We start from the raw sequence: 22358 nt of genomic DNA on the forward strand, positions 1-22358 counted from the left end.
GTCTCCAAACCTCCGGGCCTAGCCTATATGCTATGTTGTACCGACACTCACTCGGTACATGGGACACGACACAACATGCCAATTAATTCTTAAAAATATCATATTCAAACATGTTAAAACATGTTTTGATATTAAATAATATTTTAATATATAATATAATTTATATTTGATACATATAACAGCCCATAATAAGTAATATAACCAATCAAATATTAAAATTTCATAACATAAATATAAGAGTAAATACCCTTTTTCGTCCCTGGAAATTTTCACAAGGCACATTTTAGTCCCAAACAATAAAAAAGGCTCATTTTAGTCCCTAATATTTGAAAAAATGGCCACGTTCGTCCTTCCGTTAGTTGGCATCTGACGGCCCAACTAACGGAGCACATGTGGGCTGTTACTTTGCTGAGTCACCGTTAAGTATGCCAGCGTAGAAGTAATATGACGTCGTTTTGAACATGTCTTATGTCTTGTTGGAGTTTTGGAAAGCTGAAGGTCCTATTTGGTCCCTGACAAATTTATCGAGGCCCTATTTGGTCCTTAACACTAAAAAACCACCATTGCAGCAAACCTTTCAAACCACCAACCACAAACCTTTCAAACTACCATTGCAGCAATCCACTGGCCCTACTTGATCTTGAATGTGAACATTATTATGCATGCATTATATATATTATAAAACCAGACAAGAAGAGCTAGCAAGACAAAAAATGTATATATATTATTCATGGAATTTATAGATGTTGGGGGTATGCATATGTAATGGTGGTTTACTGCAATGGTGGTGCGTGTGAGAGATGGCACATGCGTGTGTTTTTCCCAGGTTTACTTCGTTGAGTGCTTGGTTGAAAGTTTTGTCAACACCCAGAAGCCAAAGTTTGCATTTGGGGTCCTGGGGTTGATGATAAAGCGTGGTTTTGGGGTTAATGTTTATAATGTGAATCTTGTGTTGAAGGGTTTTTGTCGAATTGGTGATTGTGACAAGGCCATGTGTTTGTTTCGTGAAATGGGGAGGAATTGTGTGTATCCTGATAGTTGTAGTTATACTACACTTATAAATGGATTATGTAAAGCAAAGCGATTGGAAGAAGCGAGGGATTTGTTTGAGGCGATGAAGGTTGGGGATTGCAGGCAGAATTTGGTGACATTTGGTGCTTTGATTGATGGTTTTTGTAAGAATGGGGCAGTTGATGAAGGGTTGGATTTGTTGGAGGAGATAGGGAAGAAGGGTTTGGATGCATATGTGTTTGTGTATAGTGCTCTCATTAATGGCTTTTGTAACAAAGGTGATATTGAGAGGGGTAAAGAACTCTTTAATAAGATGTTGAAAAAGAAAGTTGCTCCGAATGTGGTTACTTATAGCTGTTTGATGAATGCTCTTTGCAAGAATGAGAAGTGGCAAAAAGCTTCCAAAATGTTGAATGATATGACGGCTAGTGGAGTTCGTCCTGATGTTGTTGCTTATACAGTTGTAGCTGATGGACTTTGCAAAAATCGGAGGGCGTCTGATGCACTCAAAGTGTTGGATTTAATGATACAAAAAGGGGAAGAACCGAATACTTTAACATATAATGTCATCATAAATGGACTTTGTAAGGAAGGTCGGGTGGATGATGCTCACAGGATTCTCGAAATTATGGCAAAGAAGGGGAAGAAACCTGATGTTGTTACCCACAACACATTATTGAAAGGACTATGTGGAGTTGGAAAAATTGATGAGGCAATGTGTAAGAACCCACACCGTTAATTAAGGAAGTTAATTAATTAATTATGTGAAATTAGGAAATAATTTCATAATTGATCCTAATAATTATTATGAGGCTTAAATAATTATGGTAAGTGAGTAATAATGCTGAAAGTCGATTTTCTGACAAAAAGTGCAGATATCGGTTCCGCTACTCGGTATAATTGCGTACCGATGAAGTATCCCAGAAAATTATGAAAAGTGTGTATATGTCACTAGAATAATATATAGGACTTGTTAAACGAGTTTCAAGTCAAAATAATGAGAACTGGTGCCGGAACTGATACTGGCTATGGAAAAATGCGTACCGAAAAGGTGCTGCAAAAATAAAATAAAAATATGATAAATCTTAAAAAAAATGAGTAGGTTCAAATTCTAAAGTTTGAGATTAAAATTATAAGTGTAGCTATTAGTGCTAATAATGTGGGATTAAATTGATGAAACTTTAAAAGCTAAGGGCACAAAACCCTAGGCCATATTTTTGGCTGCTACGTGAGGCTTGTGAGAGTTGTCCACCTTCAGCCATCTTCCTCCCTTCATGAACTTGAGCTCCATGCACCTTTGAGAGCCAAGAACTCATCTTTTCCCTTTTATTCCTTCACACTAAACCTTGTAAACACCTTGTAGTTGATTGTGAGGAGGTTGAGAAGCCTTGTTGTTGAGTGTGACTTCTGGTTTGTAGGGTTTGGTGGGCTAAGTTTTGAGTTTGGGTTGTGAGGGTCATCTTCTTGGCTTGTGGATCTTCAAGAAGCTACCTTTGTGAAGAAAGGACCCATCTTTGTGTGCCATTTTCGTGCACCTTGTGAAGTCAGACTCGAGGAGCTGTTGGTGAGCTCCAAGAGCACCTTCTTGCTCTATTTTGAGCTTGGGTAAGTGTCACCCACCTTGATCATGAGTTTTAATGGTTAAAAGTGGAACCTTGATGCAAGTAATGAATTAAAGTTAATAACTTAAGGTTGGGTAAGGTTAAACACACCAAGAATTGCATGTTTAAGCCTCTGGAACCATGAAACGAACCACCTTTGGATTGATATCTCGCGAGAATGCAGAATCTGAGTTCTGTCGCGAAATATCCGAATATTGAGTTAGAAATATCCGGATATTGATATCTGGATATGGGGTTCTGAATATCCGGATATTAATATTCGGCTATTGCCAGACAGATATCCGGATATGTCCTCGACGAATATCCGGATATGTCCTCGACGAATATCCGGATATTCTGGGTTTTCGTAGAACAGTAGCTGCACTGTTCATACAGAATATTTTTATGGGTTTGTGGACCCTAGATTGATGAAGTGGGACTTCTATAATAATTGAACTAAGTCAGAATCAAGTGATTAAGGGCTTGTGGCTTTGTGAGAAGCCTTAAGACTTGGAACGTAAAGGAAAAACGTTGTCTTTATGTATATGCTTGTGAGCTATAGTTATTGATATGATTGCTGGTCCAAACCAGATTGTGATTCTGCTGTGTTTGGACTTTGAGCTAGTGTCGACTCTTGGCATTGGATATTTAGCTTGCCAGGTAAGCTTTCGTGTCCTCGGTTTAGCCATTGTATGTTCCACCATGTCCTATAGGAGGATGGTTTATATGCATGATGTGTTTTCATGTACTGTTTTATTGAAATGTTATGGAGCTGTTATGTGCAAAATGCTTATGATATGTATGTGGTGTTTCGCCTAGCCAGGAAGCCATGGGGTGGTACTGGGGACGGGTACAGCATGGGCTGGTACTGTGTGGGTAATAGACGTATTCCTACACTTCTCTGATCAATAGAATTGTTATAACACACATGACATGATTATCTGCTGCATTGCACTATTTTGGAACTTATATTGTGGAACTGCTTTTGAACTTATATAGCACATGTAAGTGAGCTTGGGGTGGAAGATCCTTAAGGACCCCTTGTCTTACTGAAATTTCTTTTTAGAGATCTCACCTCACGTTTGGGGCACATATTTCAAATTCAGGTAGTGCGGGGGTTGAGACCTCTAGCGGCAGGAGGCCGGAGCTTAGCTGATTATATGTTGTTATGCTGCTTCTGTTAAATGCAGGATATTGACTATTGCCTTTTATGCTTTTAACTTCATAATGTTATTGCGAGACTGCTGTGGGGCTTGTTTTCCTTATTTGGTGAGCATGGGATTGTCCATGCCACATAAGACCTCTCACAGTTTCCATATCAAGAAGTGCACCCCCAAACAAAGAGGTCACCGTCAAGTCTCGGAACTTCTCAATTACATCAAAGTCACCCATCATCAAACTGGATAAACTTACGAATTTCTGACTCAAAGCATTAGCTCCCACATTGGCCTTGCCAGGATGGTACTTCAACTCAAAGTCGTAGTCCTTCAGAAATTCCATCCATCTTCTTTGTCTTATGTTCAGCTCCTTCTGGTCAAAAAGGTACTTTAAACTCTTGTGGTCACTGAACACTGCAAACTTCATGTCATAAAGGTAATACCTCCAAATCTTAAAGGCAAAAACAATAGCAGCCAACTCCAACTCATGAGTCGGGTAGTTCTCCTCATGAGGCTTCAACTGCCTCGAAGCATAAGCAACAACTCTTCCAGTCTGCATTAGCACACAACCCAACCCCTTCTTTGAGGCGTCACAATACAACTCAATCTGTTCAGCAGGATCAGGAAGGATCAACACTGGAGCAGTGGTCAATCTCTCCTTCAACTCCTGAAAACATTCCTCACACTCGTGAGTCCACACAACTGGAGTCTCTTTCCGGGTAAGGCGAGTCAGTGGCAATATCATATTGGAGAATCCCTCAATGAACCTCCTATAGTAACCTGCCAAACCCAAGAAACTCCTTACTTCCGTAACTATTTTGGGTCTCTCCCAATCCAACACTGCCTCAATCTTGTTTGGATCTACTGTAACTCCTTCTGCAGAAATCACATGCCCAAGGAATTTCACCGACTTGAGCCAAAACTCACACTTAGAAGGCTTAACATAAAGCTTTTTCTCCTTAAGCACCTGTAACCCAATCCTCAAGTGCTCTACTTTCTCCTCCTCACTCTTGAAGTAAATCAAGATATCGTCGATGAAGACGATCACCAATCGATCCAAGTACGGCTGAAAGATATGATTCATGTAATCCATGAATATCGTCGGTGCATTGGTGAGTCCAAACGGGATCACCAAATACTCATAATGACCGTATCTCGAACGAAATGCGGTCTTGGGGACATCCTTCGGCTTAACCCGGATCTCATGATATTCAGACCGAAGATCAATCTTGGAATACACGCAAGCACCCCTATGTTGATCCAAAAGATCATTAATACAAGGGAGAGGATACTTGTTCTTGATTGTCACCTTGTTCAGCTGTCTGTAATCGGTGTACAATCATATTGTCTCATCTTTCTTCTTAGCAAAAATGACCGGTGCTCCCTGTAACGCCCGGCCACTTCAAGAATTAACGACTATCCCCACATACTAACACGAGACTTTTTAGTATGCTTTTCCTCACTCGCACACTTCCCGGGAAAACTTCTCAGGAGGTCACCCATCCCAGAATTGCTCCAAGTCAAGCACGCTTAACTGTGGAGTTCTTCCGATCCAGGCTACCGAAAAGCAGATGCATCTTGTTTGTATAGGTAGTACCAATTAATTCTTATAAGCTATCCCAAACTGTGCAGTCTTATACCTGCACAACCTTTGGAATCTCTCTCTTTCGGGTGTCGATTCGATTTATTCATGCATGTAACCCCTCGCTGGAAGCTTGTCAGGAGTCGCTCCTTGTCCGTGTCTCTTTGCACCGGCGATCACTCCTCGCCCTCGTCAGCGCTCGGGATGTTACACTCCCCATAGAGACACGCTCGGTCGAATGAAATGCTTCGCGAAAAGATCCTCAAAGAAGTACCTACTAAGGAACAACTCCTCAAAGAATGGCCTTGTGATAATATGACCCTACATCTCATAGACCTGAGAGGTGTTCATCCACCACTCGTGAGCATTTCCCTCCAACATATAAGTAACAAACATCAACTTCTGAGGGTCCGTACTCTGCATCACCCTGAATATCTTGTCCATGGCTTGATGCCATCTCGCAGCAACAATTGGGTCATGGGATCCATCAAAGGAGGGTGGCTTATGCTTTCGGAAAGCATTCAGTCGGCGATCTATGGTCTCTCGATCCTCTATGGGCTCAAGGTAAGGCTGCATCAATCTTGTGAGGTGACTCACACCCTCCATGTGGCTCAAACCATCAGGGTCAGGAATATGCGTTCCTCCACCTCCGTTCCCATCATGGTGACTAGGTGGAAATGGAGGTGGCGGAGCGAACTGGCCCTCATTGCGGCCAACCCTCATCTTCTCCAACATGACCCTCATCATGGTCATTGTAACACCTTGTGTATACCCGGTTTGTTAACATGTCATCGTATTAAGCCATGCTTAATTAAATGAATGCGGAATATCTTTTTCTTTTCAATTATGACGTCATTATACTTACCCAAGTTGATTACTTAAACATTTTCATAAAAACATTGCATGTATGTAAATTGAAAAAGACAGCTAACTGAAATACCTCATACATAATTAAGTGAATATCTAAGTCACGGATCTACAACGCGTAGTCCAGACAATATCCTGATACATTAATACATCATGAAACTAAAATAAGACATAGTCAATCAATGTGGCATGGACAATCCCCATGCTCACCAAATAAGGCAACATAACAACAGAGTCTCAACAAGGTAATCCATAAACTGAAGCTAAAAGCATGAAGAAATAAGCATAATCCAGCATTCAAGCATAAACAACAAATCAGCATAAGCAGCATAAACAGGTATTAACTAAGGTCTGGCCTCCTGCCACTAGAGGTATCAACCCCCTGGTTACCTGAACCTGAAATAAGTGTCCCCAAACGTAGGGTGAGATCTCTAAACAAGAAATCTCAGTAAGACAAGGGGTCCTCAATGATCTTCCACCCCAAGCTCACTTACATGTGCAATATAAGTTCAAAAGAAGTAATTCCATATCAGTTCCAAAACTATGCAGTGCAACAGATATTCATGCCATGTGTGTTATAACTATTCTACTGGCCAGAGAAATGCAGGAATACGTCTATTACCCACAATTATAGTACAAGAAACACCGCTTGCACCTCACCCACAACCTCACCATCTTGTATGTCCCCACATACTCAGGCTTACCGTATAGGTGGAACACCACATGCATATCATAAAGGCACTCGCATAAACAGCTCAATAGCATTTCAAATATCAAAGTATGAAAACACATCATGCATATAACCATCCCCCCATATGACATGGTGGAACCAACAATGGCTAAACCGAGGACACAAAAGCTTACCTTGCAAGCTAATTATCCAAGCCAAGAGTCCACACAAGCACAAGGCCCACAAACAACATAGTCACAATCTTTTCATACCATAAATAATCATCAATAATCATTGCACAAGATTACATTGAGTGATTAAGGCTTTCTTACTCATTTTAACTCATTTCATTTTGTTTCTTCAGGAGGTATCCGAATACTCCTCGATGAGTATTCGAACACTCCCTGTCTCCAGAAAGTATTCGATTACTTTCACTTAAGTATTCGATTACTACAAAGTATCCGAATAATTTTCCCCCCAGTATTCGAATACCACAGTATCCGAATACGAAACCTTACTGTATTCGAATACTTTCCAGTATTCGAATACTTCTTCAAAGGTATCCGAATACTTTTCTTTCCAGAGAAGTATCCCAATACTCCTGCAAGGAGTATTCGACTACCAGTGAACAAGTATTCGAATACCACACGAAAAGTATTCGAATACTTCTTCACCAGAATGTAGAAATACGAACAGAGGTCTGCATAATCCCATTTTAAAGGGTCCAAATGCGATTGGGAGTCCAATGACTCCCTAAACAGATATTTACCATCAAGTTATGAACTCAGAAACACATTCCTTTATTCAAATGGTTAAAGTTTCTATTTTTAACCGATTAAACAAGCTTAAAACGTCAAAAACACAAAGAGGTGATCATGGTATACCTCTAAGGCTCACAACTCCGAAAATGGCACTGACTTGGAGCCTCCAACACACCTCCAAGGTTCTGACTTCAAAGACCCACGAAAATGCATTCCAAGGTTGGACCTTTACACTCAAAGGTGGTTCCTTGAAGCTCAAAAATGACCAACAAAGGCTTCCTCACCCCAAACCAAGGAACTCATCCTTCAACTCACACTAAAGCTGAACCTTCAACTCAGAAAAGGAGTACCTTTCACTCACACAAGCCTTGCTCTCACTCCCTACATCACATTGATGAAAGAACTAAGAGTAAATGTGGTTATTTTGGTGGAGTTTAAGAAGAAGAAGGATATGGAAGGGTAGAGGGAGGGTGGCAGCTGATGAAGATCAGAAAACTCACGTAGAGGCACCCAAATTAACCTAGGTCTTTGTGCCACAACGCTATTTATAGGCACTTAAGTTTTAAACACACAATATTAACAATAATTGCTATGCTTAGCATTTTAATCCCAAACTTAGGATTCTGAAACTACTCAATTTTACAAGATTTATCATATTTTTATTTTATTTTTCGCAGCACCTTTCCGGTACACGCTTTTCCATAGCCAATATCAGTTCTGGCACCAGTTCTCATCATTTTAACTTGAAACTTGAAATCACAGTCCTACATATTATTCTAGGAATATTCATTCACTTATTATAATTTTCTGGGATACTTCATCGGTACGCACTTATACCGCGAGCAGAACCGGTATCTGCACTTTTCGTCAGAAAAGCGTCTTTCAACATTATTAATCAATTACCATAATTATATAAGCCTTATCATCATTATTAGGGTCAATTATAGAATTATCTCATTAATCTCATAATTATCTAATTAAATTCCTTAATTAGCGGTGCGGGTTCTTACAGTCATGTTCGTCAATCGATTCGCCTCAAGCACGTCTTCAGTTGCTTTTCTATTCGCCTCTCTCACGGCGTCCATCATCGCCTGATTGGCCACTCTAGCGGCCTCCTGGTCGGCTTGTCTAGCTGCTGCATCTCAGCTAATGCAGTTAGGATCGGGTCAGGCTGACCCTCATTCGTCTCTCGAGTCCTCCTCGGAAGTACCATAACTATGCACATGTTACACAAAGGATAAGTTGATCAAGCCCACATAATGTGGTTACACATACATTATTATAGCAAAAACTAAAAGAAACTCAACAAAATATTCACACAACAAGGCATCCTAAGTTATTGCAATACATACAAACTTCTTTCCTAGAAATTGTTCTGATACCATAAAATGTAACACCCCGTGTGCACCCGGTGTATTAAACATACATATGGTAATAGCGCAACTAAATAAATGCGGAAGCTAAATTTTTCTTTCCAATTATGTACATATTAAATTAACCAAGTTGATTACTTATCCTTTTTCAAAATATCGCTTGTTTGTAAATTGCAATAAATAACTAACTGAAATACCTCATCCATATATATGTATCAAGTCACGGAACTACAACACGTAGCCCAAACAATATCCAGATACACTTATACAACTCAAGACTAAAAGCATAACTGACATCAATGTGGCATGGACAACCCTCATGCTCACCAAATAAGGCACATAGACAAACAATGTCTTAAATCAAATAACAATGCACTGAAAGTAAAACATGAAGTAATATCCAGGCATATAACAAAAGCAACATGCATAATCAGCTCAACTCTGGCCTCCTGCCACCAGAGGTCTCAACCCCCAAGGTACCTGTAACTGAAAATGTGCCCCAACACGGGGTGAGATCTCTAAAAAGAAATCTCAGTAAGACAAGGGGTCCTCAAGGATCTCTCCACCCTAAGCTCACTTACATGTGCAATATAAGTTCTAAAGCAGAATAATCGTATAATTTCATAATCTGTGCAGTGCAGCATATATCCATGTCATGTGTGTAAGCATCCTACTGGCCAGAGAATAAAAATAGGGTTTACATACGTCTACAACCTACAGTACACGGCTCCTCGCCTGTACCTCACCCACGGAGTTACCATCTTGTATGTCTCCACAAACTCAGGGGTTACCGTCTAGGTGGAACATCACATACATATCATATGGCATTTGCACTCATAAAATAACTCAATAATGTAACATCCTGAGCGCTGATGAGGGCGGGGAGTGATCGCCGGTGCAAAGAGACACGAACAAGGAACGGCTCCTGACAGGCTTCCAGCGGGGATTACATGCATGAATGAATCTAATCGACACCCGAAAGAGAGGGATTCCAAAAATTGTGCAAGTGTGAGACTGCACAGTTTGTGAGAGCTTATAAGAATTAATTGGTACTACCTATACTAACAAGATGCATCTTCTTTTCAGTAGCCCATAACGGAAGAACTCCACAGTTAAGCGTGCTTGACTTGGAGCAATTCTGGGATGGGTGACCTCTTGAGAAGTTTTCTCAAGAAGTGTGCGAGTGAGGAAAAAGCACACTGAAAAGTCTCGTGTTAGTATATGGGGATAGTCATTGATTCTTGAAGTGGCAGGGTGTTACAAGTGGTATCAGAGCAGGCCTCTATTCCAGTACGGTGTGGTTCGAGGACGAACCAGGCGGAAGCTGGTGGACATCTAACATCCTGAACGTTGATGAGGGCGAGGAGTGATCGCCGGTACAAAGAGGAACAAACAAGGAGCGGCTCCTGACAGGCTTTCAGCGGGGGGTTACATGCATGAATGAATCGAATCGACACCCGAAAGAGAAGGATTCAAAAGATTGTGCAAGTGTGAGACTGCACAATTTGGGAGAGCTTATAAGAATTAATTGGTACTACCTATACTGACAAGATGCATCTTCTTTTCGGTAGCCCAGAACGGAAGAACTCCACAGTTAAGCGTGCTTGACTTGGAGCAATTCTGGGATGGGTGACCTCCTCGGAAGTTTTCTCAGGAAGTGTGCGAGTAAGGAAAAAGCACACTGAAAAGTCTCGTGTTAGTATGTGGGGATAGTCATTGATTCTTGAAGCGGCATGGCGTTAATGTGCCCCAACACGGGGTGAGATCTCTAAAAAAAATCTCAGTAAGACAAAGGGTCCTCAAGGATCTCTCCACCCCAAGCTCACTTACATGTGCAATATAAGTTCTAAAGCAGAATAATAGTATAATTTCATAATCTGTGCAGTGCAACATATATTCATGTCATGTGTGTAAGCATCCTACTGGCCAGAGAATAAAAGTAGGGTTTACATACGTCTACAACCTACAGTACAAGGCTCCTTGCCTGTACCTAACCCACGGAGTTACCATCTTGTATGTCTCCACATACTCAGGGGTTACCGTCTAGGTGGAACATCACATACATATCATATGGCATTTGCACTCATAAAACAACTCAATAGTATATCAATAATCATCACATATTTTCATACCAAAACACAGTATGTATAATAAACCATACCTCCTTGAGGTATGGTGGAACCAACAATGGAAAAAACCGAGGACATGAAAGCTTACCTGTAGTGCCAAAATTCCTATCCTAAGGCTCAGTAAACACAGACAACCCAACAGTCTCACAACACGTCAATTGCAATATGTTCGTATGAATACACAATTTAATATTCAGAAATCTCAATATCATAACCATTAAACAATGTCTTCTATTTCGTTTGCATCCTTTTAATTCATAATTATCACGTAATAAGCCCCACTATTAAAGGTATTAATGTTTCTCAACAGTAATATTGACTTCCTAGGGCATCATGCACCAATGGGAACTTTCCCACGCATTAAAATTGGTTTCTGGTCATTCTGATAGGGGGTAACCGATTACGATATAGTGAGTAATCGATTACTCCACATGGTAACCGATTACCAAAAATAGGGTAACCGATTACTCAACATGGTAACTGATTACTAAAAATAGGGTAATCGATTACTTCACATGGTAACCGATTACCACAGGAAAGTTAATCGATTACCACGCGGACATAACAGAATTCTGTAGAATTTTTCTACATAATCCGCGACCCCAAAAGTTCCCCAAGGTCCAAGGTTCGATTTCTTCTCAAAACAGCAGTTCATTATTACTTATTATGCCTAGATTAACAACCCTTAACTTGAATGATCAAAGTTCCCTCTTTTAATGACTTATACAAGCTAAAATCATGAAATTTCAAAGGAAGTGATCAAGGTTTACCTATGGACCCTTGAACTCAGAAAAAAAGAGGTGGCTTGGTGGTTTCTACATCACTCTAAAATGCTGCACAAGTGAGGCCACGAAAATGATCCATAAGTTTGGTTCTTTCCACCAAAAGATGGCTTCTTGAAGTCACAAATGCCAAATAAATGGCTCCCACAACACTCACTAAGAAGTCAACACCCAACTCACACCCAAACATAAGCTAAAACTCATAAACGACTTGCTTTTCAACCTCCCAATGCTTGAGCACACTCACACATGGAGTTTTTGTGAAGGAATCAAGAGGAAAGGTGGCCTCTTGAAGGTTTCTATGGAGAGGGAAGAAGGGTGGCAAGGTGGCTGCACAAAGCTTCAGAAATATCACGTAGAGATGAGGGAAAATTGACCTAGGTTATTGTGCCATTAATATTTATAGTCCTAAGTTTAACCCATCAGTATTAGCATTAATAGCTCCACTAATCATTTTAATCTCAAACTTCATATTCTGAACCTAGCCATTTTTCTAAGATTTTTCATATTTTTATTATAATTTTACACAACACTTTGTCGGTACGCATTTACATGTCGCCGGTATTAGTTCTGGGATCAATACTCATAATTAGGACTCCAAACTTGGTTTACTTAACTTAAGTATTTTTCTAGGAATATTCATATGTACTTATTATAATTTTTCGGGATACTTCATCAGTACGCACTTATAGTGTGAAACAGAACCAGTATCTGCACTTTTCGTCAGAAAAGCGACTTTCAGCGTTATTAAGCCCTTATAATAATTACTTAATTCTTCCCATATTTATTCAACGTCAATTATGAAATTATTTCTTAAACTCATAATTAAATTATTAAAATTCCTAATTTAGCGGTGCGAGTTCTTACACCTATTTAAGCCAAAGTCTAGCCTAACTTAGTCTATTTATAGCTACTCTTATCATATTCATTCCTATCATATTTTGTCTACCAAATGAGCCCTAAATAACAATATTAGATAATCCAAAAAAAAGAAGATAAACATGTAATAAAACTTTTAGATAACAAGAGATTCAAACTGTTCAAGATAAATACAAGCATAACAAATATTCGATAACTTCAGTAACAAGAGATAACTCTAAGATCTAGCACAACCAAAAAGAATAACAATTTTTTTTTTATGACTTAGACAAAAACACTTGACTTGAAAACCTATGACAAGCAACGATCAACAAATATATAAACAGGGGATTCAAATATACGAGACTAACAAGAATCATAGATATTTCCCAACTTAAGTTTGACAATGAAATAAGATCTAGAGCTTGTTTTACATTTTTAAGTTAAAAATTACTTTTAAGCTAAAGTTTCAAAAAAATAATCTTAAAAAAAAATTAAAAGTTATTTTGTAATTATATAGAGCTATTTTCAGGGTTTTGAAGGAGGGAAGATGAAATTATTTGACATTAGAAGAAGGAATATGACATTATGCTTACATTTTTTCATATCTACTCGTCGCCACAGAAAGAGTGAAGCTGAGTAGATTTTTTGATCTAACAGTATTGAAAATGAATAGATAAAATAGGCATGAAAAAAAGATAGTCATAATAATTTATTTGAAAGAATAAACTATTAGGATAAATAAAAAATTAGCATATATTTTTTAAAAAAACTCCCATGGGGAGCATTTAGCTTTTACTTTTTATTTATTATAATTTTTTTATAATAAGAGCTCTTGTAAAATTATATTTTTACTAAATTGAAAATCTAGAAATAAAATCTCCAAATAGATACTTTATTTTATTTCTTGGTAAGTAGGGATTTTTTTTTAAGCTTGAAAATGAAAGTGGAGAGCGTACCCAAGTTGACGCAGATTTGGTGGCAAAAAAGGAGTGAAAATAGGAGATATAATATAAAGGGTTGCTTCTCTCCTTATGCATGTTCACATAAAGTATTGATAATAAGCCAAGTTTCTGACATTCTTGAGGGACAAGAAAAACAAATGCTAGTAATTAAGTTCTCGCATGTTCTCCATACGTGGAGCTAATGCTTGCATTAATTTGCTAGCCAATTAAAATATCAACCAACATTATGGATACGTAGAATAAATTATGCGTCCCTCAGAGATATCAGGAGCTTCCATACCCCGATATCTTAGGCAAGAAAAGCTATTCAGATTTTAATTTAAAATAATAGTACACTAACGGATAATACCGAATCTCACTTAATTAAGAAAAAGTATTATTAAAGTTCAAATGTATGTTTTTAAATCGTATAACTAATATTATTTATTTAATTTATTATCGTAATTTTTTTTTTTTTTGATAACATTTTATTATCGTAATTTTGAGACCACTACTATAAACAATTTTAACCCCATTTATTGAAGTATAATAATACTTCACAAGAAAGGCTTCATTAGAAGTTTCTTCATTTATTTTTTCAAAAAGATTAACAGCAATCATTCAATGTGTTTTTTTTTTGGTAAGGATTCAATGTGTTTTTTTCTTTAAACTTTTTTTATCATTTAGCATGAGGATCACCTGAATTGATTGTTCCTTTGCTTATCTCATAGCATCTAGTATTGAATGAATTTATTAAGAAAAAAAATCCAACGGTTTAATTATTCCCTTATCCCTAATAATTTAAAAATATCTTATCTTTTTAGGGTAATAGATAATAACCCTATTTGAAAGCAACTGTAGCCCTAGTTTTCAGTCAATCAATACTTTCCTGTTTTGATTCAGTCATACACTCACACCTGTATACACACACAAATAATATGTACTTCTCTCCTTATGGATCTTCATCATTTCTTTGGCAATGTGATGTGAAGAGAGACAAAGAAAGATAGAGACTTGTCTTTCATGTGAGAGAAAGTTGTGAAAATTTGAGAAAGTACCTGGTCATCTCCACCCTTTCTATTATATCTCCTATTTTCACTCCTTTTTTGCCATCAAATCTGCTTCAACTTAGGTACCTTTTCCACTCTCATTTTCAAGCTCAAAAAATAAAATAAAAAATCTTTACATACCAAAATAAAATAAAATAAAAATAATAATCCTTTTTTTTTTTTTTTTTATCTTTTTCTCTTAGCTCTAAAATGTTTAAAGAGTTATAATAATTATAACCCTTTCTATTATATCTCCTATTTTCACTCCTTTTTTGCCATCAAATCTGCTTCAACTTAGGTATCTTTTCCACTTTCATTTTCAAATTACAAAATAATAATAATCCCTACTTACCAAAATAATTAAAATTTAAAAAATAATTTTTTTTTCTCTTAGCTCAAAAATGTTTAAAGAGTTATAATAATTATAACCCTTTCTCATTGTGCTAGTGTAATTAAGCTCAAAGTACTCATCAACTTTCCTCTCTCTCTTTCTCTCTCTCTCTCTAGAACTCAACCTCTCCTCTCTGCATGTGGATCCACACTTGGATCTTTCCTTTCCATTTCCACTAATATAATATATTCAATTTCAGGATTATTTTATCAAATCATTTTCTGGGGTTTTCTTCTCTTCTTTGGTTGCAATTTCTGATTTCTTGTTTTCGTTTTTCAGATTCCTGGTTTTGAGTTTTTCAAATAACTGGGCAAAGTTTTTCTTTTCTTTGTTTTGGGGGGTTAATGGGTGTGACTGTGTTCCGTGTTGTGTCAGTATGAAATTCTGAAATGTAATTCTATGTGTTGGGGGTGGCTGTGATGTGATTCCAGATCTTCTTGTTGCCTTCTCTGAACGATTCATGGTTTTTCAGCTTAGATTGATCTATCAATTCAGTGAAAATCGGTCCTAAAATGAAGGGTTCTTGATTTTCTTGACCTCAATCTCTTAGTTCCAAAGATCAGTGTTAATGAATTTTGGCAGATTGTAGATACTGGGAGTTCGTTTGGAGCTGGAAATCATTTTATTCAGGTGAATCTCCATGAATGTCGTAAAGCATGTTATTGTTTTTTGTTGTTCAATTTTATTTATTTATTTGATTGATAAAAATTTCTGTTACCCATTCTTGACTCAAAAATGGTGAACAATTGAAAGAAGTGACAGAGAACGTGTTTTTTTTTTTTTTTTTTTTTGTCTTAAAAGTTTATTGCTAATGTGGACTTAAATGTTACAAGATTGACAAATATATAATTGCAACCTCTGTTTTCCATATTTGTCCCACCTACTCAGATGGTTATAGTGTGTAATATTAATGTTATTCATCTTTGCCTGCTTCAGGCAATAAGGATTTTCACTATGGCTTTTGGGGACAGATTTTATTTCATTTTTTCATTTTTTCTTTTTCTTTTGAGGTCCGTGACCATGACATCCTTGCTATAACATGGATGAAGCTTTTTGTGTTTAGAATATTTTGACTTGCTTGCTACTTTTGGTGCCGAAGAATTTTATTTTCCTTTGATTTTTAATTTTGGATATGATTATCCTTATTATTTTTCTTCTTCGTCTAATTCCTTAAATTAATAGACACTGTTGAAGTAATGGGTTCCCTTGATTTTGATTCTTGAATTGGCTGATCAGTATGTAGGTTTGGATTTCAGAACTTCACAAGTTTTTGTTTTAAACAAAATTATTGTATGTGCATAGATAAAAACATAAAATCTGAATTGTTGGATGTACCATGCTGTGAAATTCTGTAGCATGCTGATGAGCATTATTTTTATTTTTAGTGATTCTAGGTTGTAGCTTCTCCTCTTCTATATTGTCTTAAATTATGCATTAAACTTTTTAAATTTATCTACTTTTGTAGGCACATTGAGAGCTATGAATAGCATGACAAGTGGGGGTGATGCTCGGAAAATGTCCAAGGGTCGCCGGTCATCTTTCTTGGTTGAAGAAGCTGGTGGTGGAGGTAACTTGGGAGGTGAAGTTTCTTTAAAGAAAGGCCCATGGACATCAGCAGAGGATGCAATTTTGGTAGAATATGTCAAAAAGAACGGAGAGGGAAATTGGAATGCGGTCCAAAAGCATTCGGGACTTGCCCGATGTGGTAAAAGTTGCCGTCTACGATGGGCAAATCATTTGAGACCAGATCTGAAAAAGGGTGCATTTACTGCAGAGGAAGAAAGCAAAATCCTTGAGCTCCATGCTAAGATGGGAAACAAATGGGCTCGAATGGCTGCAGAGGTTTGTAGTAATGTAACTTCTTTTGATGTTTTGTCATTGTATATTACGCTAATGCTTAGCTAGATTGTATAAAAAGCTTATTAACATAGTGGTTTGCATTTTTTGTCTTCATTTTTATGACATGGAGAGGACATAGACACTAAAGATGAATTTCTGGTATGGAAAAGACTATTAATAGAATATAATATAATATTTTTTTTCCGATATAAATATATCCACAAATAATGGAGGCTCTTGAGACGTTATTCTCTGGATTTTGGATGTGATTGGAATAAGTCTAAGCTTGTTGCCATCATGATGCATCATTCAAGCATGGTGCCCCCTCCCCAGATCTTTTTTGACTCATTCTTCTTGATGCTTGCAAATCTATACTTTGCCTCTTGCACAATGGAATTTTCTTTCTGTGATTTGATCCTATTGGATTGTGTAGGCATTGTATTTGTTGTGCATTAGTGATAATATTATTGCAATCTCTTAACATTCCATAGCTTTTGTCATTATTTGGCTGTATTATTTAACTTTAAGGTCTTCTGTGATCTCATTTTAATGGTGAATTTCTTAATATTACTACATGTCTCCACTTTTTGATTCATTCTCATTGATGGAGATTTGTTTTCTGATTTTTCTTATCAAGAAGGTTATATGAATATTCTGTTGATTATAGTACTGTAATGATAAATTACTTATCTGTTAGTATGAATATGTCATTGTTTGAATGGGTTGAAGAGCCTATTGAGGTGTTTCTTCCTCTGAACTCCGAAGCCTAATAAAAGCTTTTACTAGTTGTTCACTTATGGAAGTTTTTAAAGAATTAGAAAACATGTTTGGCACAAACATTTTCTAATTTTGAGAAAAGGAGATTATATTCTATTGATTATATTGTTGTGAGGAATATATTATTAAAGTGATTATATTTCAAAAAGAATATGCCATCGATTATTTAACTGGTAAGAATAAATAAGTTATCTGTTACCAAAAGTAGGTCATTCTTTGAATGGGTTGAAGAGCATATTGAGGTGCTTCCTCCTCTTAACTCCAACCGCTAAATGCCAAATAAAAGCTTTAACATGGTGTTCCGTTATGCAAGTTTTTAAAGAGTTAGAAAGCATAAAGAAAGCATGTGTTCTACAAACATTTTCTACTTACTGAGAAAAGGGGATTGTTGGATTGGCTTGTTTGTAAAAATATGTTCTGCTGTTATTTTTTCTAAAAAAGGAAAATGTCATTTTCAATCAGAAAATCATGGCCCATTGCCCGTGTTTTATCTGGAATTTCTTAATTTGAACCTTCCTGAAGTCCACGATCAAATCATCACCAGATTCTTTCTCCATTATGAAAGAAAATGGATGGATGCTATGAGACCTACCCAGTATCTTGGAAACTGATTTCTTAATTTGAACCTTCCTGAAGTCCACGATCAAATCATCACCAGATTCTTTCTCCATTATGAAAGAAAATGGATGGATGCTATGAGACCTACCCAGTATCTTGAAAATGTCATTTTCAATCAAAAAATCATGGCCCATTGCCCGTGTTTTATCTGCAATTTCTTAATTTGAACCTTCCTGAAGTCCACGATCAAATCATCACCAGATTCTTTCTCCATTATGAAAGAAAATGGATGGATGCTATGAGACCTACCCAGTATCTTGGAAACTGATTTCTTCAACCTCTATTTTTGTCGTTTTTGCTTATATTTCCTTGCTATAGGTTTTTCAAACCGTTTTTAATTTTAAGGGAGCTGGGGGAGGGGGAGGGGGGTTTTAAAACTGTGTGTGCGCACATTAAACTGCAAAAGTTAAGATAATATATTTTAAAATATTGTCTTACTATTCTTTGAGTGTAGCTTAAAATTTTGAGTTCTATTGTTATGTGAAGAAATTATGTTGATTCAAAATATACAATATCCTAATAACATTTTTAACGTGAGGTCATATATTTTGCTTTTGGTTTCACATTTATAACCTGATATCAGTCTTGTACTTCTTTTTTGTTTCATGTAAATAGAAAATTAATGTATAAGCTAAACTAGTACACCGAGTTTTAGCAATTATTATTATTAATTTTTTCCATTTCAGTTTCTAACAAGTGAGCATTTTTTGTTTTGTGAAAATCTTCGTTAGAAAGCAGAAAATGAGGATAGAAAACAGAAAGCTGAAAAGAGGGAACATTTTTTCATTTATTTCTTTGCCTAGTAAGAACACATTTTTTCATTCAAAATGTATTCTTAGGTTTCCCTCCACTTCCTTTGTCTCTTCAAAATGAGCCCCTCACCCCAAAAGGAAAAGAATGGAAATGCAGCAAAAAAATAAGTTGGGATCTTTCCAGCATAAATTTTGAATTAAATAAATCTTCTTTTTGTATTTAAATTTAATTATCAAGTAATACATTGACTATTTCTTCTCAATAAATATAGAATAAATATATCTGTTATTGCACAAGCTACAGCAATTAAATTATGAATATAGTAAAAAAAAAATGGAAATTAATCTTTGAAGTGGCCACAAAAAATTAAATTAATTTTTGCAAATATGTTTTTAGTTATTAGCTAAACCCTATGCACTTAAGTATGCTCCTATGACTATCAATAGGGCCATTGTGCAACTATAGCAATATATTTAATTTATTGGGGAGCTGTGAATGGAGTATATAATATACAACATGAAGTATAAACAAGTTATGATGAATTAAATTTTATCTGCATATAGATAGCTTGGAGTGAATTCTTTTTTTCTTTTTTTCCTTTTTTTGTGTATTATGAGATGTAAACATTACCCTTCTTTACTCTGTGTCATTGTATGATCCATATTTTCTGACATAATTTGTAAATTTTGTTCCAAATCATACTTTTTTCTTATCACAATATTATCTATCTTTGTGAAGGTCAAAATTTTGGTAGGATATCATTAGAGTCTGATGCCGCTGTGAATATTTGCATAAATTGAATGGGGAAATGTGGAAGAGGAAAGTAGAGTAAAGGAAAATATGTAGTTTTAGAACTGAAAGTGCAATAAAAACTGTTTGTGAATAATGTGTTATGAGAAAGGGCTTTAAGGTTATATTAATGCTAAATGTAAACCATCTTTATCTGTCTGAGAAAGAATAAAAATAGACTTAACCGTAAAGGAAGAATAAAAATAGAAAAAATTGTCTACTGAAGCTCAGACCTGATAAATTTTGCTAGTGGCAAGTATGACCAAAGCCAGGGTGAGACTCTTTTCTCACATTCGTGAATGCAGACACAGTGCAGTGTAAGAGAGGGGGTGTGGGGGGAAGATACAGACAGGGAATTGAATATTAAGCTGCAAAGTACCAACTGCAGAATGACTTTATACCCTTCCCTACAACATTCTTTCTTATGCAGATTTACTTCCGTGTTATCTGTTTAATTGAACCCAATGTTCTTTTGGCATTTCTCTTTTTGGGGTATTTGCTTTTGTGCTCATTTCATTTTTCTGTTTCAGTTGCCTGGACGTACAGATAATGAGATAAAGAACTATTGGAACACAAGAATTAAGAGAATGCAACGAGCTGGCTTACCAATCTACCCTGAGGAAATATGCCGACGGGTTCTTAGTGGCAATCAAGAAAGTCTAAACATCGGCACCTTGACAAATGAAGCCAGCCAGCATGATGATCTCTCACAAACAGATAATTTTGCTATACCAGATGTGGAATTTAAAAATTTCAAACTACGTCCAGGTCTATCATATGGACCATCAATTTTTGACATACCTGAAAGCAGCATGCTTGAACAAAGTTCGGACTCATCCCATAATTATAATATCTTGTTCCCAATGATGCATCCGTCAAAGCGCCTTCGGGAGTCAGATATGCTATACAATAGTTTGGGCAGTTGTATCAGTAGTGCTGTCCCACTATTTGATCAGTATGGCAATTATACTTATGAGAAAATTCCTGACCATCCTACATTGACTTCTCCATGTGATCCTATTCTTAACACCAGTGATCACTTTCATGGTGATAACCTTACTGGCAGCCATGCCACTTTAAATGGCAATACCTCTTCTTCTACGCCCCTATCTGGGGCCATGAAGTTTGAGCTCCCTTCACTCCAATATTTCGAAACTCAACAAGGTAGCTGGGGCATGCCCGCGTCCCCGCTTCCTTCACTTGAGTCTGTTGATACATTGATTCAGTCTCCTCCAGTTGAGCCTATTCTGTCGGATCCAGTTTCTCCACAGAGCAGTGGTTTGCTGGAAGCAATAATCTACCAATCAAAGAGCTTGAAAGGCTCAAATACTGATTCATATCAAGAGACAACTAAAAATTGTGTGCCCAATGAAGCAGTCAAGAGTTCAACATCAAATCCCTGTAAGACAGAATGGGATGAACAAGGGGACCCGAATTCCCCCTTTGGTCAATCTGCTGCTTCGGTTCTGACTGACTATACTCCTATTAGCATGTGCTCAGTGGATGGCCCCCAATCAGTTGAAACCACTCAGGGTTAGCATATTATTCATACCATTTAGTTGTAAATATTGACTATGCCCTTATTTTAGGGAGTTTCATTAATAAAGTTTTTCTTCTTCTTATTTGGCAGATCAACATATTAAGCATGATGCAGTTACACAGTTCCCAGCATACGATTCAAGGAAGAAAGAAAATACAAATCAGATAGATTTTATGCGGCCTGATGCTTTACTCGACTTAGGTTGGTTTGGGAATGGCACTGAGTATGGCAATGATCAATCTATTCTAAAAGATGCTTTTGGTTCATTTCTTGGTGATGATTTCCATGGTTATAACTAGCAAGTAGGTGATCATGATATTGCTTTGGCCTTAGTATAGTGCTTGTTCATGAAACCACTTCATTTGTTTGCCAACTTTCTAAACACTAAGGTCAAGTTTTTTCTATTCTCAGTAACCTTTGGAACCTTCAGTTATGGTGGTGGGTGATAAGAGATTTTATGTCAGATATTTCAAGTTTATCAATGTTATGAAGGTTATGGTATGCACTCTATCTCATGTTGTCACTTTGCATGGTGTTGATATTGAAGAACTATGATGCACCGATACTCCGAATTTTTTTTCCCAACGTATCGGATACACGTATCGGAAACGTATTGTATCGTATCGACGAATTAACGATCGTATCGGGAACGTATTTGGAACGTATCGAAAACGCCGTGTCGGAGTCGGTGCTTCATAGTTGAAGAATGGTATTTGATAATGTTATAAGCACATCTGTTAAGAAGCGTGTGACTGTGTTCCTTATTAAATTGCCATTACCTTATGTTTGATATTTGATTTTCTTGATTTCTACTTGTATTAGCTTGTTTTTTATATTTTATTTCCTAGAAAAGTACCTTTGAAATAT

The 22358-nt window shown here is 36.9% G+C and overlaps 2 protein-coding genes across 2 annotated transcripts; both read left to right on the forward strand.

The window, feature by feature from the left end:
- Positions 1–781: 781 nt before the first annotated feature.
- LOC133297456 (pentatricopeptide repeat-containing protein At4g28010-like) lies at positions 782–1750 on the forward strand. Its single transcript, XM_061496604.1, has one exon. It carries the CDS (start codon positions 782–784, stop codon positions 1748–1750), a length of 969 nt encoding a protein of 322 aa, XP_061352588.1.
- Positions 1751–15319: 13569 nt separating this feature from the next.
- Positions 15320–22075, forward strand: LOC133297453 (transcription factor GAMYB-like). The gene is made up of 4 exons (XM_061496600.1): positions 15320–15805; positions 16641–17017; positions 20482–21484; positions 21582–22075. The coding sequence occupies exons 2-4, from the start codon at positions 16655–16657 to the stop codon at positions 21788–21790; spliced, it is 1575 nt and encodes a 524-aa protein (XP_061352584.1). The 5' UTR covers positions 15320–15805; positions 16641–16654; the 3' UTR covers positions 21791–22075.
- Positions 22076–22358: the final 283 nt, after the last annotated feature.

This window comes from Gastrolobium bilobum, unplaced genomic scaffold (genome assembly GCF_033153095.1).
Source record: "Gastrolobium bilobum isolate Gb01-03AN ecotype WA unplaced genomic scaffold, APGP_CSIRO_Gbil_v1 utg2867, whole genome shotgun sequence".
Taxonomy (NCBI): Eukaryota; Viridiplantae; Streptophyta; class Magnoliopsida; order Fabales; family Fabaceae; genus Gastrolobium; species Gastrolobium bilobum.